This window comes from Magnolia sinica, chromosome 4 (assembly GCF_029962835.1).
Source record: "Magnolia sinica isolate HGM2019 chromosome 4, MsV1, whole genome shotgun sequence".
Classification (NCBI taxonomy): Eukaryota; Viridiplantae; Streptophyta; class Magnoliopsida; order Magnoliales; family Magnoliaceae; genus Magnolia; species Magnolia sinica.
Window position 1 is genome coordinate 104,856,104 of NC_080576.1, and position 17,251 is coordinate 104,873,354.

Below are 17,251 nucleotides of genomic sequence, written 5' to 3' on the forward strand. Positions count from 1 at the left end.
AAGGAATGTGTACAAAAAAAAAAAGTCCAAATGAGAATAGATTGGCTCATCTATAATACAATTATTGCATGATAACCATCAAAGTATTCTAGACCTAATGGATAATTGATTGTACAAATGACTTAATGCAACTAGGAGCACTATAACTTATGTTCTTTTAGTATTATTTTTTTAAAATAAACTTATGTTCTTAGAATATTATTTTTTAAAATAATTTAATTTAATTTAAAAACAATATGCATAGATATAGCATGTATTTAAGGTCATTCTTATTAGATAGTCCTAATATCCAACAAATTGAAATAGCATTATTTCCGTTTTCACTAAAACATTTCACCTATTCTTTGACAACCCTAAATCAATTGGAAACCTCTACTTGTTAGGCTCATCCTCTACATGAACACTTGATTAAAAATAAACATATCGATCTAATTGGCTCATCCTCTACACTGTGGCCCACTTGATTAAAAATAGACCTCTAATTGTTAGGCTAATCCTCTACAATGTGGCCCAATTGATTAAAAATCCAAATTGGATAAGTGATTTGTTAACAGAACCTCTTAATTAATAAGGTCATACCATTCTTTTCAATCTGTCCCCATTTCGATGATCACATTATAAACTAAGAAAATAAAACAAGTCTAAAAAGAAAACATCACATTATTTTATTAAGGTTACAATTCAACAATCACATCATAAACTAAGAAAATAAAAAAAAACAAACAAAAAATAAAATAAAAAATCTAAAAAGCAAAACAAAATAAGATCAGATAATTCCTACTGTAATTCACGGCCGTCATAGAAATCTTCCAGACAGGGCGAGAAAGGGTATACATTCTGCAAGTTGTATATTCCAATATGGGCTGGGTTTAAACCCCGTACCTCCTTCAACGTCATGCTGCTGAGATGATAGGAAAACAATATGCCAGCCATTCCAAGGAAAACAACCTCAAGATCAGGATGAAAAGCAAAGAAACTGAAGTTCCACCGGTAATAATCAAACCATTGACGGCATTTGTTGTTAAAAGATAAAAGACGAATTGCTCGAGGATGTTTCTCTATTAAGGAATCGATGTTAGTTTGGTACTTCAACACCCACTTGTGCTCGTCATAATCCTCAAGCATCCAGATTTGCAATTGAGAGTGATCATAGTTCGCAAAATGGAGATAGCCTCTAGAGACGCCTAAGCATTTTTTTGGATCACGTGGAAGAGGACTAGGCAATGGAATCAACCGAAAACACTCACCATCAAGATCAAATCCCACAATGTAATTATGTTCAGATAGCATATGCAAGGCACGATTAAGTAAAACAGCTGGCGGAGCTGGTGATCGATGATGAGCGACTAGTTCTTTTGGCACCTTATAATGTACCCACATGCCTTTTTTCGATGAGAAAATATCGACCCCCCGAAAAAAGCCCCGGCGAATGAGAGTATAGTGAGGGGAGACAAGGGGATCGAAGGCTAGCATGCAGTTCGTGTGGGTATTGTTCACGGGAGATTCAGGCAGTGCTGCCCATTTCTTTGTAGCTGGATTTATTACGTAGTAAGCGAGTGTAGACTCAGTTATACCTTGGAAAGCTTGACCTAACAACAGCCCATTGCAGCAATCGACAATGCAGAACTTATGAAGACGATTGTGTGGAAAGAAACTAAGATCACCCATGTCGTTGAATGAAACATTGTTTGTGTTTGGGAAACTTCTGTCGGTAATGAATGTGAATATGAATTCACTACTCCAACGATCACTCCTGAAGAAACTGCAGAAGAGGCCGGATATGGTTGTGGGTAAAATTCCATGGAGAGAAGGGTCAGAAATCAAAGACTTCCATGCTTTGGACACGCACTTGAATCGTATGAGAGATTTTACTGGCAATCGAGAGAATATGTTGATCAAGAGATCATCAGTCAGATAAGCAATGATCGGCTGCCCACGCATTGATTTACGTCGAGGAATGTTGTCGATTATATCATATATGTGTGGCTCGTGAGTCTTTCTAGAAAGAGCCATTCTGTTTAAAAAAGAAAGAGAAAAAAAAAGAGCTCTTCAGAATTCTCACCAGCAATACGACAATCTCTCTCTCTAGGATTCCCGAAAGAGTTCGTAATGGGCTTTCTCTCCTCCTGTTATAGTTCCTAATGGGAAACGGATTGACTACTCCCCTACGACCAGCCCATGGCTGATGGTCGGTGCTCTGTGGCCCCACCATGATGTATGTGTTTCATCCATGCCGTCCATCTATTTTTCTAGATCATACCAAAAATGAGATATATCCAAATCTCAATTGGACCACATTACAGGAAAAAGTGTTGAATGAATGTCAACCATTAAAAACTTTTTGGGCGTAAACTTTTCGGATTAAGCTGATCTTGTTTTCTTCCCTTCATCTAGGTTTATATGACATAATCAACAGATTGGATGTCAAATAAACGGTACAATAGGCCTTATGATGATTTTAATGGTGGATATACAGTCACTATTGTTTTCCTGTGGTGTGGTCCACCTGAGATTTATATCCCTCTAATTTTTGGGATCAAGCCATAAAATGATCTGTAAAAATGGATGAACGGCATGGATGAAACACCTAAATCATGGTGGGGCTCACAGATCACCAACCACCAGCCCCGGGCTGGTTGCAGGGGAGTAGCCCATCCGTTTCCCTCGGATTGGGACGCGGATTCCCTTCGAAAGCCATGATCTTCCTGCGATGGGAAGTTAAGTGGGACCCACCGTGATGTTCATGGGAAATCCACAACGTCCATCAGTTTTACAAGATCATTTTGGAAAATAGGCTAAAAAATGATCTAAATCCAAAATTCAAGTGAGGCGTACACCAGGTAAACGTATGTAGGTAAATTCTTACTGTTGAAACCTTCCTAGAGTCCACTGTGTTTTTTATATACCATCCATACCATTTATAAAGTAAATTCTACTAGGATTAATTGAAAACATAAAATTTATCCTGATTCAAATTTTCTTGGCCCCACGTGTGTTTCAACGGTGGACATTCAATCCTTTATTGTGTGGCCCATATAAGATTTGGATTTCCTTTATTTTCTTGGTCCAAAATCTAACATGATCTTTCAAAACTGATGAATGTAGTGGATTTCCCATAAACATCAAGGTGAGCCCCACCTAACTTCCCGTAGCAGCAGGAAGTTGCCTTTTCCAGGAAATCCGCATCCCTCGGATTGTAGCACACATCACGGATCGTCGTTATTGATCGATGCTTGAAAAGTTCTCTGGCCCACCAGGATGTATTTGTTTTATCCACGCCGTCCATCTATTTTCCAATTAATTTTAGGACACGAGTCCAAAAATAAATCAGATCCAAATCTCAAGAAACAGTGATTATAAAACGCCCACAGTTAAAAACTTTCTAGGCCCACTGCAATGTTTGCTTGTTATACAACCTGTTGATTAGGTCACATGGACGAAAGGAAAACACAAATATCAGATTCATGAAACTTTTGTATCCCGAAAAAAAATTGATGAATGGCGTTGATAGAACACATACATCATGGTGGGCCCACAGAGCTTTTAAGTGCCGTTGCGTGAATTACGCAATCCGATTTTGTCGCTTCTCACTTTCCTGCTGTTATGGGATTACCCTCTAACCCAAATATCTGCGGGGCCCACCGTGATGTTTGTGTTATAACTTATACGTAGTCCGTTCATCGGTTTTAAACATATTAAAAAATCGAGAGAACCGCACCACATGAAACAGTGAGGATTGAATGACTACCGCCGTGATTTTTATTATCCATCGAAACCGTACGTAAGGTTATTAATACAACCCAGCTGAATGGAAGACACAATAATCACTATGATGCAAAACTTGTATGGCCCACGAAGTTTTCAATGGTGAGCATCCAATCACCACCCTTTCATGTGGCGTGGCCCACTTAAGTTTTGGATCTGTCTCATTTTTGGGCACTAGTCAAAAAATGATCTAGAAAAACTGATGGACGGAGTGGATGTCACACAAGACACTGCAGTAGTTCACACAGAGCTTCTGCGACTCCCTGCGGTAAAAGTGGCTTTTCTTGACTAGTTTAGTAATTCTATGCTTATCGCGTAGGATACGATCGGTGGTAGAACCCGTTCCGTGGGGACGCGGATTTCTAGTTTAGTAACTCTATGCTTATCCCGTAGGATACGATCGGTGGTAGAACCCGTTCCGTTGGGACGCGGATTTCCTGCAAAAGCCTTTTGCAGGAAGTTATTGCGCTGGGAACCAGGTGTGGCTCACTATCATATTTGTGAGAAATCCTCTCCACCAATCCGTTTTTTGAGTTCATTTTAGGATGTGAGGCAAAAAATGAACTGTATCTAATGTTCAAGTGGGCTAACACCCAGATCCAATAGCTCAACTGGCAGACTAAGTGGAGATACCTCGTTTCAACACTTGAGGTCTTGGTATCGATCTCTAGTGGGGGTGGCTAACATGGAGTGTGTGTACTGACATAGGTGTGTACTAACAATCTAACCCAAAAAAAGAGTGAGCTGAAAAAGTGATAATTGAATGTTTACATTTGAAATATTCGTGGGGCCATTTCAAGCACAGACACACTTCCTGTGAAAGGCTTTCGCAGGAAATCCGCGTCCATTACGTGGGAAGCAGATTTCCCGGGAAAGGCTTTAGCACGAAGTTACTGCACTAGAAACCTAGGTGGAGCCTACCTAAGTTTCGGGATGTGATGTTTGTGAAAAATCTATCCCGTTAATTCGTTTCATGAGCTTATTTTAGGACACGAGGCCAAAAATTAGCTGGATCCAATACTCAAGTGAGCTGAAAACGTGAGTATTGAAGGTACATAGTTAAAATATTCTAAGGTACACATAAGTTTTGAATGAGGCTAATATTTGTATTTTCTGTTCATGTAACACTACGAAAGTGTATGAATGGCATGTAAACATCATTGCAAAACCTAGGGAGGTTTTCCCTACCCAACTTTTCTTTAAGTGCAGCCCACTTGAGTCTTGGATCCTGCTCAATTTTGGCCTCAAGTACTAAAATTATCTCAAGAAATGGATAGACAAGATAGATTTCTTACAAAACATCAAGGTGGTCCCCACCTAAGTAACCAGTGCAGGAACTTCGGCTTTCCCAGGAAATCCACGTCCGATTCTATTGACTAGGATAATCAATATTAGAAATCTTACATTTCCCTTTAGCCGTTGATTTGTGGGCCATTAATCAAAAGTCTCTCTCACACTTCCTTTAGCTGTTGATTCGTGTGATATTGATAAAAAGTCTAGGATTATCCACGTGTAACAATGTCCAGACAATTTGGGCGTTGGGTATTATCGGGTTTGGGCCCATCGGGTCCGGGTACAATTTTTGAGGTCCCAAGCTCAGCTTCCCATCGGGTACCCATTTCTTTCATGATTAGACCCATTGGTTTAACTGGCCCGATTGACAAATCAACCTTCCGTCTGTACTGCATCCATCTCGGTTCTTCCATTCTTGCTCTCGGTGTGGGGGCTTGCAATGCTTTCTGTACATCATCCTATCCATTCATAAGTTTGGCCCATCCAGGATATGGACTCCCTAAAATCAGGCCCTTCTAAAACTCAGGTGGGCCACATCACTTGAAATCAGAAATTTCAGCATGATTTTATATGGTATGTCCACCTGACTTTTGGATTGGCCTTATTTTCAGACTCCAAGGAAAACATGAGAGAGCCCGATATGATGGGCAGAGCACACATCATGGTGGGCCATACGTAGACGAGTGGACCACATTGTTTAGATCTTTTGGCTTAAAAATTAAGTCGGTTTCACTCATAATTTTTGTTTAATGCTAACTAACTTTTCGTGAGAAATATTTGTTTGAACTTGATTTTGTAGGATAATCAATCAAGTGGTATCGAGAACATGAATGATTCAAATCAATCTAAGGATGTAAGTTACAGGTGTAAACTCGCCACCATACTATACTAACATTTCTTAAAATATCTTCCTTGAAAATACAATTTCTCATATAATAGCTATATTTTTCAATTCCCAAAATATTATTAATATTTTTAGAATATTTTTTCCCGAGTCTTTTGTCTATACAAAGTTATTTCCTCTAATGTAATTAATTGACGGAGCAAAAAAGTTCAACTACTCTTGCATTATACATAGTAAAGGATAGGGGAATGGCACATGCATTGCACGTGGAAAAAGAAAAATAGGGAAAACACACTCATTGGGGAAGAAAGGAGAGAGAAATGGAGAGACAGTGTAGTTGGTGTTATTTGTCCATGGTTCATTCCCTAGTTGAATTACTTTGTAAACCTTACGAGTACCCAAAATAAAAGTGAAGGAAAAGGATGGAGAATCGGATATACAGTGGATGACTCATCCGTACTATTTTCAATTTTATAGCCCATTTAAGTATCAGCTACTTTTTGCCCATGGAGCATGTGTCACATGGCTCCCTATGACTAGCCTTCCTTTAGGGGCTATCCACCAAAAAGGAGAAGAGTTAAAAGGGGCTAATTGTAGAAATGAGAAAGGACAAAAATTGTCCTCAAGAAACAGCTCATATTTCATTAATTACAAAGGTAAAAATGTAAATTGTCGAAACTGCTTGAATCTAAGCCACTCCTTGGTTTTTTTTATTGGTGAAATCCCAATTACATGATGGGCAACAGTCATATTTTATGGCTTCAAAATACGACTATCCTAACTTAAAATGCCTTCTCATATCCCTAAAATATTCAAAGTTGTCTACAATTAGAAACTTAAAAGTTCTCATATGTTAGAAATTAATTGCAGCACCCAAAAAAAAATAAAATCAAAAGCTACCAGTATTATACATGGTATAGAGAGATATAGATCACTAAGCTTAGCAAAATCATCTCTTATCTCAAATTTTCAAAAAAAAAATCCTAATAAATCTCTAATAGATCTCCTCATAAGATAACTAGCCACATTGTTTTATTTAAATTTATAGTACACAGGATAATTCGATATCCGATACCCGACAAAATCGGACCAGTTTCTAAATGGAGATAAAGAGCTGGAGCCAAACCCAAGAAAGGGTTCAAAAATGGACCCAGGCCCACCGGATCTCTTGGGTGACCGTTGGTCCGTGTATAGGGCTGTCAAAGGGCTGGGCCTGTTGTTGGTCTTGGCCCAGATTTTGAATTGTGTCGGGCTGACCCTATTCAAAATTCTAATTTGCAGGCCCGAGCCCGGCCCATTGACACCCTTAATCCTCTATCATTGATAGCCTAACTAGGGACTAGACTTGTGTCATAGGTCACCACATTTTGAAAATGGTGGTGATCCATCCTCAAACAAGCCACTCATATACACCTATTTAGACCATCCAAATTGTGAGGCACATTGTTAACAGATCATATCTCCAAATCTCATTGATCGAGCAATCCTAACCATCCAATTGATGGCTATAAAAATGGATGGTTAAAATTAATTAGTGACTGGTAAAATCAGATGGTTACTATCCTCTTGTTAATGCAAATTTTGGGTAGGTAAGCAATTTGTAAAGTCTAAAATTCTAAGCATATGAGTAAGTTGTATCCCGTACGGAGCCACCACCCCTTAGTGTCCCTGTATATATGGAGGGTGACACCTTGTTGCAGGTAGGAAGGTAATTAGAAAGTTTTTGTAAGCAGAGGTCTATCGCACCTTGAACTTTTCTTTCCACACCAGAGCCTTCTTGTAATAGATATGGATATAATAATAAGTAAAAAAAAAATGATGTGATTATTCGCCAATTGAGAACATAAACATTGATGCTTGCGAATACCCGTCTTGTCACCTAAAGATCCAACACTTCACATACTAAAATCTTTTACTTATGTACTGCTGTGTAAATGAGATATGGCTTTATTATTTTAGAACTTTTGTATGGACAAGATGGACTTTACTAATCCATTTCTAACACCAACTAACCTAATGCCCTGCCTATACACATTTCGACTCATTTATATAATAGGACTTCGCTAGTGACACAATTGAGTAGGCATACAAATGGCGTCCCTTGTGATAATTAAGCTATGTGTGGAAGGAACATTCATCAGATTGCTGCCACAATTTTACCTTAAATCCTAAAATTCAGTCCAATCTGAGAGGTAGGTGGGCCATGTTGGGGGATTGCACAAGCAAATAGAAATGTATCAAGCAAAGTATTCCAATAGTACAATCAAGCCCAATCACAAAGACTCTGAATTTAATATGAAAAATCCATTGTGGGAAAAAAATCATAGCACAAAGTAATAAATATGCACTATGAAAGTAAAAAATTAGAAGCGACAGAAATTATCCAATTCAAACAAGCTACACCCTTGAAACCCTAGGAATAAATTAGAAATCTCTTGGATACCCCATATTCCCGATTACACACATACATATAGCCTCTACAAGAATCATAATCGAAATGAGAAATAAATCCCGCACTTACGCAACTTTGTATAACTCTGTACAATCGTTCGATGATGCCTTCGATGGTACTTCGATGGCATCAAATAAGCTTTAATGGCATCAAACCTTTTCAATGTCATTGAACTAAACACTAAAACTTTTCAGCGACTAAACATGTATTTTTCGAATTTTTTCGATGGGACTTTAATGTCATCAACGGCTCGTCGATGTCATCAAACCCATTTCAATGGCATCAAGCAGGATACATAAAGTGTCCAGCAACCAATTGTGAATTTTTGAATTTTTCTAATGGCATCGAACAGTTCTCGAAGGTATTGAATGGTCTGTCGATGACATCGGCAGACTCTATTACTAAAAGATTTAAGACATCAAAAATAAGCCGCACCATAAGAAATAGTGCAAAGTAGAATCTCTATAAACTCACATGGTAGACCACACGAGTCTTGAAATTCTAATGAACTAACGTTACTACAGAACAAGCTCTAAACGTTACAAGGAGCACCTTAATAAAAAGGCATTTATTAGTATCGTGGCAACCCACCTTCCGGATGAACTGTCCAAGTCTCATCTCCGTTGGAAGTAGTTTCAAATAAACAGAGTTGTACAACCAAATCTTTCAGTGCAATGCACATTGACTAGCAACCCTATTTACTTGTCTCTTGACCACATGGATAGCAAATCCATTATAGCAAAGATACGACCATATAATGCAAAAGTCAGGAATAAGAGTACCATTCTAAGAACATCTTACTGAGCTAGATTGCATCTTGGAGACCATTTGCCTTTCACATGATAGATGTCCCCAGTTCACATCCCACCGCCACATGTACAGGTGGAAAGGAGGCGCTAGGTTCAACAATCTAGATCATTTCTTACATGGGAATGTTTTGAGATGAAATTTATAAAATAATATCTATACCCCACTTATTTAAGGACACCCCATTCTATTTCTACTTTTATTAACATTTGATAAATATTTTGTTGAGAAATTTTTGAAACTTGCTAAAATTTAAAAGTTTTCAAAAGTCAAGATTTAATGAAGGCCTAATTTAGTGATCCTTGTGTAGATATTATTAACTTTCTAAAGCAAAGAAAATCATATTCTAGGATTACCTCTTAGAAATGTTGCTGAGAAATTAGATGAATTATCAATGCCGATCCTCTAAACCAAGAGGTTTATCTCCAATTTATTCCAAATAAAGCTAAGTGAGATGCCATGTGCGCACTTCTATAATAGGGCCAGGGGCATGCACATGAAAACAATCTAGACAACTAGACCGCCCACATGTGTGCATATGGATGTGGAAGGAGGAGAGAAAAGTCTCTATATTTCTCCTTGTTTTACACACTCTCTCTAGGTGACCCTCAAGTGGTAAGGGACATACAAAGCCCCAGTCTACTGCTCTGAAGTATATATTATATATAAGTAGGAGTTTTGGAAATGTATTGATTATGATATACTTCATCCTTATAGACTTTTGTATACCCTATTGTCTTGCTTATCAATATATTCAAATTGACCAAACCACTTCATTAACCATAGAACTAAACTTTAGTCCAATGCCCATGCAAATTAATAAGTAGATCACAAGATCTTACTAGTTGAATTACCATTAAGTGTGATTAAAATATATAAAACCATGTCAGGCTCAACTAAAAAACCAATTAATGGATAGTCCGAAATCTAATCTATAAAAGTGTTTTTAGGCAACTAGTATATCCCTTTTTGGATCATATGGATTTCCCATATTCTAATGTATATACCCAACTACACTCATATATGGAGCAACCAAAGTAACCTCATGAAGAGGTTACCAAACAATTTTACACTAGTAATTTGAACTCTCCATATGTCCTTAGAGCTAGAATTAGTCAAAGCTAATATATAAGCATGCTCATGTTGATAGAAACATGCATGTCTCCTAATTTATAAGCTTGAACCAATCATTTAATAAAAATATCCAAAAAGAGTTAAAAAAATAAAATCTGATATTCATGAATGCTCACACTCCTATATGGAGTAGGGAAAAGGCACCAAATTCATCAGTGGGCTTGGTGGTTGGGACTTTCTATCCTGCTCGTTATCTATCCTCTGACGCAAGATAATTGCCTATTGATACAGGTTACCCAAAACTGCTAGATGGTCATGGACATTCAAGGCATGAGATTCATAGTCTACAATTCTCCCTTGGCCAATAACCATTTTATCCACTCTCAACTATACAAGCACAACCAAAGAAAACTCTATATTTTAACCAGCGTTCATTCCTCTGAAGCGTAAGTGCTTAGTTGTACCAATATCATGAAATTTCATGATATTTTGCACCAAATTAGACAAAGTAATAATGAAATTTCATGATATTTGTACAACCAAACACAATTTAAAATAATAATAATAAATAGAGCAAAGATTAACCATAAAAATAAAGAAAGAGTAACAAAATTAGTGTAGTATTGTTGATTTTAGTATTTTACTAAAATCACTAAAAAGTTTAACTATTTTTTATTAAAAATAAACTATTTAACGAAATATTGAAAACATTAATTGATTTTCATTTTAGTAAACAAATATTTATAATGAAAGTTATTTAGAGCGTAGTATAGATTGCATAGCAAATGTAAATTAGCATTTGGTATAAGGTACATGCGACTTAAAGTTATTTTCATGAGTTACATAACATAAACTATATGCTAAATAATGTGAGCTATTTAAAACACTTTTTAAGGTACATAATTAATATATTACCTTTAAATTGGACGGTTGTTAAGTCTAAAGAGTAGTTCCTTTGTGAGGATCTTTTTTTTTAAAAAGGGCTGGGGTGAACATGTGACCTTTTACCTGAAGTCTCATTTTTTTTATCCCTCAACGACTAACATATGTGGGATATATCCGAGCCATTCAAAGCATGGGTCATGATACAATCTAAGGGTGCCTACGTTTATTGCATTTGGTTGCACCGAATATCATGATATCATGATAATAATTTGGTGCAACCAAACCACCCCAATTCACCTTTTTATCATAAATAAAATTTTATTAGGAATAAAGAAACAACAAGATCCACCTGGTCAATGGATACTGATCACAAAGAGAGGACATAAGACTCACCTCAGCCAAGGAATCAATGATCCAATTAGACCCACAATGGCTTTGCTTGGGGTGCGTTTGGTTGCACCAAATCAGATTGATAAATCATGAAATATCAAGAAATTTCATGATATCTGGTGCAACCAAACGCACCCTTAAAGACAATATATCTCCCTCAAATGAGAAAATTAATAGCCTTCTTAGTATGGCCAAAAATTTTCTATGTTTAAGAGGTTCTACGCAAGCAAACGTTAGCAAAATAGAAAGAGTTGTATGTGAAACTTCACATACCACAAGTGGTGTGGTCCACCTTTCGCACGGTTCGATTTTCTGCAATAACTCTTAAAACTCAATTCATCAACTACTAAACACATCCTAGCCTTGTATAAATAAAAGTCCATAAAAAATACAAAGAACGCAATTAATTAATATCAACCATCAAAATATAGAAATGAAAGATGGTTTTGAGAGAGGTCCACTAAATCAATGGACCACATTAATCTTCCCAACAAATGCTGACTCAAGATCATTTTCCAAAGGAGTTAAATTCAAATCGAATCGAACACCAGCTGACGTGTTCAATCTCTTTACCGCAGGCGCTTCAGGATAGCCGTCGATCATATTCCTATGCCGTCTCATGTGACCGCCCAAAGCCTGACCTATTGCGAACTCCAGACCGCAGATGGAGCACTCGTGGGTCCGAGGCTTTAGCCGTGAACGGTCATGATGGCCTTCGATGGATCTCGGCTTCTTGTGGCTAGCACGGTGGCCGCCGAGAGCCTGGAATGATGGGAACCGTCGGTTGCACGTCTTGCACTCGAAGATGCGGCCCACCTTCTGGTGGGCCATGTGATCATCATGGTCTGCTGTAGTGGTGGACCCATGTGCTAGTAACATGAGCCAGGTTGCAACGCTTGTGCTTTCCGTGTCTACTCCCATCTCCTCTCTAAAACGCTTCATGACTTTAGAAATTTTAGATGAAAGAATGGAAGATGGTAAGTTGCAGTTGTTCTCTATTTATAAAGGTTAGCTATCAATGATAAAATCATCCTTTTCCACTAAGCTAGTTTTCAACTGTGATCAAAATGGACGGCTCTAATTTGATTTGGGGATTGACCAAAAGGATCCTACTCTCCGGAAGCGGATTGGCTGGTGTACCACACACCACCAACCTGGCTGGTGTGTTGACGTCACCAAGTTCTGTCACCAACCTGGCTGATGTGTTGACGTCACTAAGTTCTGTGGGTCCCATATTGAGGTATGAGTTATATCTAAACCGTTCGTCCACTTAGAAAGCTCGGCGTAAGGCTTGATCTGAAAAATAATACAGATCCAAAAATCAAGTGGACCACACTATAAAAAAAAAAGTGGGAAATTGAATTTATACCATTGAAACCCTTTCGGGGGTGACAGATATTTTGGATCAATATGATATTTTTTTTCCTCTTCATCCATATTTTTGTGACCTTATAAACAGATTGGATGTAAAATAAACATTATGGTGAGCCCTACGACTGTTTTAACAGTTAGAATCATTGTCCCAATTCTATTTGTGGTGTGGTCTAATTGAGACTTATATATGACTGATTTTTGGGATCAAGATCTATAATGATCTCTCTAAATGGATGAACGGTGTGGATATGATAAATACATCATTGTGGGGCCTACGTAACTTTTATCTCCTTTGAACCGTTTGTACAACTGGGAGCTCGAGGAGCGTCCGCGCTTGTCTTCGCACGACACGTACCCACACTAGCTAGGTTGGTGGTGTGTGGTACACCAGCCAATCCGCTACCCTACTCTCCGGGGATCATGGGAAGTTCATTATGTGGGCCCCACTTTGTACGTTCTTTGGCTCCAAAATAAGGTCTACACGGTCAACAGGTGTGCCACATGCGTGTGTTGAATGGGGACTGGTGATGGCTGGACGATACCAATTTTGGGCAACCAAAAATACATGATGGGGGTCATCAGATGAACGGCCCAGATCTTGCAAATACGTGCAACACTAGCACGTGCGAGGAGGGTATGATTCAGAGAAAAACTTTGATACTCCGGCAGTGGGATGAATGATACACACGCACGTGGGAATTCATACTTAGCATAGAATGATTTCAAATAAACGGTCCAAATTATGGGAATCAGTATACATATGTCACAACCAAAAAAATAAGATTATTTGATTACCTGACCATCAGATTGATGAACATTTATTGGACAGTTCAAATGAATAATATCCAATGGTCCTATTTCAACAAACATGTGTCCACGAATCAGCGGTTTTAATTGTTCAATCAATTATATTTTGTGCTTATGAATTGGAGAACGTAGTTGACACAATTTAATGTATGTCACGAGTACATGTTCTGAATGCCTGAGTATCAAACGTCATACACTACCAGAGTATCAAACAACTCAGATAACTACTTTTACTTTCTGTCGGAGCCACCGGAATCCTGCATATACGTCAGCAATGATAACCTCCAGGAAACGGTGCAACTGTACCGTAACTTGTAGTAGTACATACCATCTTTTCTGCCAAGATGCAATTTATTTAGAAAATCGGTATCATCAAAAAAATAGGGACCACCATGAAGATTATGATTCATAAAATTAATATGATACTACTTGTGCCACACAAGTATGTTGATTCAGAGCATTGATTTTAAGCTGATTTCCAAGATATGGGCCATTGAATAATCGGAAGGCTTGATTTTTCTTTCAAGTGATTTTAATGGTACGACCCACCATTCTCATGGTACTGATTTCTTACAAGAAGTACATGTTAGTGGAAAAGACGGTAGGGTACCATAAGTTGCAGTACCTTGCCTGTTGGCCGGTTGTTTTCGTGCGTCAGCGTCTACGATAGGCCAGGAGAGTTTCCTCGAACGAGTCAAAACTCACACGAGTGCACCTCGCAGGATCGGAAGCGGATTGGGTGGTGTAACAAACACCACCGACCTGGTTGGTGTGGGTAAGTGTCGTGCGAAGACGAGCGCTGTCGCTCTCCGAGCTCCGAGTTGTATGAACGGTTCAAAGGAGATCAACGTTATATGGGCCTCATAATGATGTATTTATTATATCCACACCGTTCATCCATTTGGAGAGATAATTTTAGAGTATAGTCGAAAATATGATTTTATATGCAAGTCTCAAGTGGACCACACCAGTAATAGCAGTGAGACAATGATTCTCACCCTTACAATATTCGTAGGGCCCACCATAATGTTTATTTTCCATCCAATATGTTCATAAGATTAAATATAACTGTTTGAAAAAGAGGAAAAACAAAAATCTTATTAATCCAAAACATCTATGACCTACAAAAGGGTTTAATGGTAGACGTTCAATCATTCACTTTTTTTTTTCAGTGTGGTCCACTTGATATTTGTATCTATCTTATTTTTTCGTTCAAGGATTAGTACGAGCTCTCAAAGTGGATGGACGGTTTGGATATAACATATACCTCGTGATAAGACCTACTTAAATTGGTGACGTCAACGCATCAGCCACCTCAGTGGTGTGTGGTACAGCAGCCAATCAGCTTCCCGCGGGATCTCCTTCTAGAAGGACGTGCAATCTGCAAGTGAGAAAGGAGTGAAACGACTCCATTAAGTCAGCAGCACGTGTGAGCTGCAACGAAGGAAACGTGCGTCGCACGTTCTTTTGTTGGACACGGCTTGGTAGCTCACAGGAAATTTTGATACTCTGGAAGGGGATGTCGGTTGATAAGAAACTGCACTCCTAGCATACAAGTAATTCAAATTCAACCGTCTAAATCATGGGTCCATTTCAGATGCCTTACAAACCACTAACTTCACTAACTAGCTGGTTGGTGGGCATTTAGTGGACGGTCCAAAATGAAAAATCACCAGTGGTACGGTGGAGGATCCAAGGAAGCGGATTTTATGCTAAGCCATTGGTGGGAAGTATTTCCTTGGGAAGCCAGGTGGGGCCTACCGTCCGCGATGTTTGTGAGAAATCTGCCTTTTTGATCCGTTTTACAACCTCATTTCAAGACACGTCCGGGAAGAAGGTGGAACCAAAACTCAAGTAGGTAACACACGTGAAAACAATAGGAATTGAACAATCACAAGTAAATTATTCATATAAGTACAGGAATTTTATATCAAACTAAGTGTTTCGTGTTTTCAATTCATTACAACAACAATACCTTATAAAGGGTATAATGTCATATAAACATTAAGGTAGAGTTGGAGCTTTCGTGTGAACTTCATGCACTGCAAAGCTAAGTGGAAAATGCTTCTCACTGTTGATCATTAATTTCAACCGCTTCAAACCATTGGATCATCATTACCTGTCCGTTTTTAGATCATTGTAGCTTTCAAGAGCAAAGTTAGCCAACTAACACCACTATAGCTACCTTATTTGTGCCCGAGCACACGTGCATGTGTTCCAGTACATAGCCCGAGCGTCTCAATCTCTAAAGATCTAAGTAAGAATACTATACACATCCAAATATAAACCTTAAAATTCTTCCTATAATTTCTGATATGGGATAAAAGCACATACCACACTTTCTCTATTTGAAATTCCCGCTAATCATTTTGACAATAAGTTTTTGAAATTTTGAAATTTTGAATTATTTTTTTAAAAACCACAAACTTCAACATTCATTCTATCATATGATTTTTTTAACTCATTTTAGAATATGCAACAAAAAATCAGATGGATCTAAAACTCAAGTAAGCCATGTGGGAAGTAAAACAAGGGAAAGAAATGCTTACTTTTGTATCCTTTCTTTAGGTCTAACCTAATATTTATAGGTAATCCAAACTGTTTATAAGGTCTCACTCCTACTGAAAAAACAAATAACTGAGCCAGATATAAAAATTTTATGGCCATGGAAATATACATCAACCATCCCACATTTTCTCTCACGTGGCCCAATCAAGTTTTGGATCCTCAAAATCTTCGATTTGTAAGTCCTGGAACGATTTCTCGATACCAATGGATCCGTCTCTTTTCTGTCGCATGTTAAAATGAGCTGGAAAAAGGACATGCAGGATAAATTTCTAACTTCCGAGCGGAGGAACTTTCCTAGAAAGGCATCTGCAGGAATTCCGCATCCGATATCCAAAACAAATCTTCAGGACTTTCAATCTTCGAGGTGCCCCCATTAACTGTACATTTAACAACGTCACCATGTACGAAATCATATGCATCACTAGAACAGGACCCACGAATTCGTCGAAACTGGTATGAGGTGATTTCCACAAGGGAATGTGTTTGGTACATGCACAAGACACGTGGCATGCATATAAGTCAATCAGCTCATCCAAAATCGTGGGTCCCATTCCAGCTGGTACATATCCCAAAATCCACGTCAATTGAACAATCTAAACCAGCTTCTACACGCCACTGACTTTCGATCCCTGACCACTTTCTCTTTAACCGTCCATTTTATGGCCATCGTTTGGATAGTTAGGATTTTCTAATGAGTATGATTTCCAGTATAAATTCCTTACACAATGTCTACAAAGATTTGGGCGGTCTGGATTGACATCTATAAACGCAAGTGTACAGTGGATGAATCAGTCCCACCTCAGAAATGGTTGCAAACGCACATGATAGCGTAGCGTATCACGGAAGTTGGATTAACCTGACCGGAACACTCAGACGAGTCAACAGACGTTTCTAGGTGGCGTTTGGAATTTGGATAAGGGTCGTTGATTCAATGAGGGTCATCATTGAGGGGGTGGATGCATACGTTTGGGAGATCTGGGCCGTTCTTAACA

The 17,251-nt window shown here is 38.4% G+C and overlaps 2 protein-coding genes across 2 annotated transcripts; both read right to left on the reverse strand.

The window, feature by feature from the left end:
- Window positions 1-329: 329 nt before the first annotated feature.
- LOC131244626 (F-box protein At5g07610-like) lies at window positions 330-1,947 on the reverse strand. Its single transcript, XM_058244131.1, has one exon. It carries the CDS (start codon window positions 1,939-1,941, stop codon window positions 778-780), a length of 1,164 nt encoding a protein of 387 aa, XP_058100114.1. The 5' UTR covers window positions 1,942-1,947; the 3' UTR covers window positions 330-777.
- A 9,902-nt stretch (window positions 1,948-11,849) lies between these two features.
- LOC131244627 (zinc finger protein ZAT11-like) lies at window positions 11,850-12,491 on the reverse strand. Its single transcript, XM_058244132.1, has one exon. The coding sequence runs from the start codon at window positions 12,450-12,452 to the stop codon at window positions 11,976-11,978; it is 477 nt and encodes a 158-aa protein (XP_058100115.1). The 5' UTR covers window positions 12,453-12,491; the 3' UTR covers window positions 11,850-11,975.
- Between the last annotated feature and the right edge of the window lie 4,760 nt (window positions 12,492-17,251).

Bases quoted from the DNA above. Each gene is read 5' to 3' on its own strand.
- LOC131244626 (XM_058244131.1), bottom strand. From the start codon at position 1,941: ATGCGTGGGCAGCCGATCATTGCTTATCTGACTGATGATCTCTTGATC.
- LOC131244627 (XM_058244132.1), bottom strand. From the start codon at position 12,452: ATGAAGCGTTTTAGAGAGGAGATGGGAGTAGACACGGAAAGCACAAGC.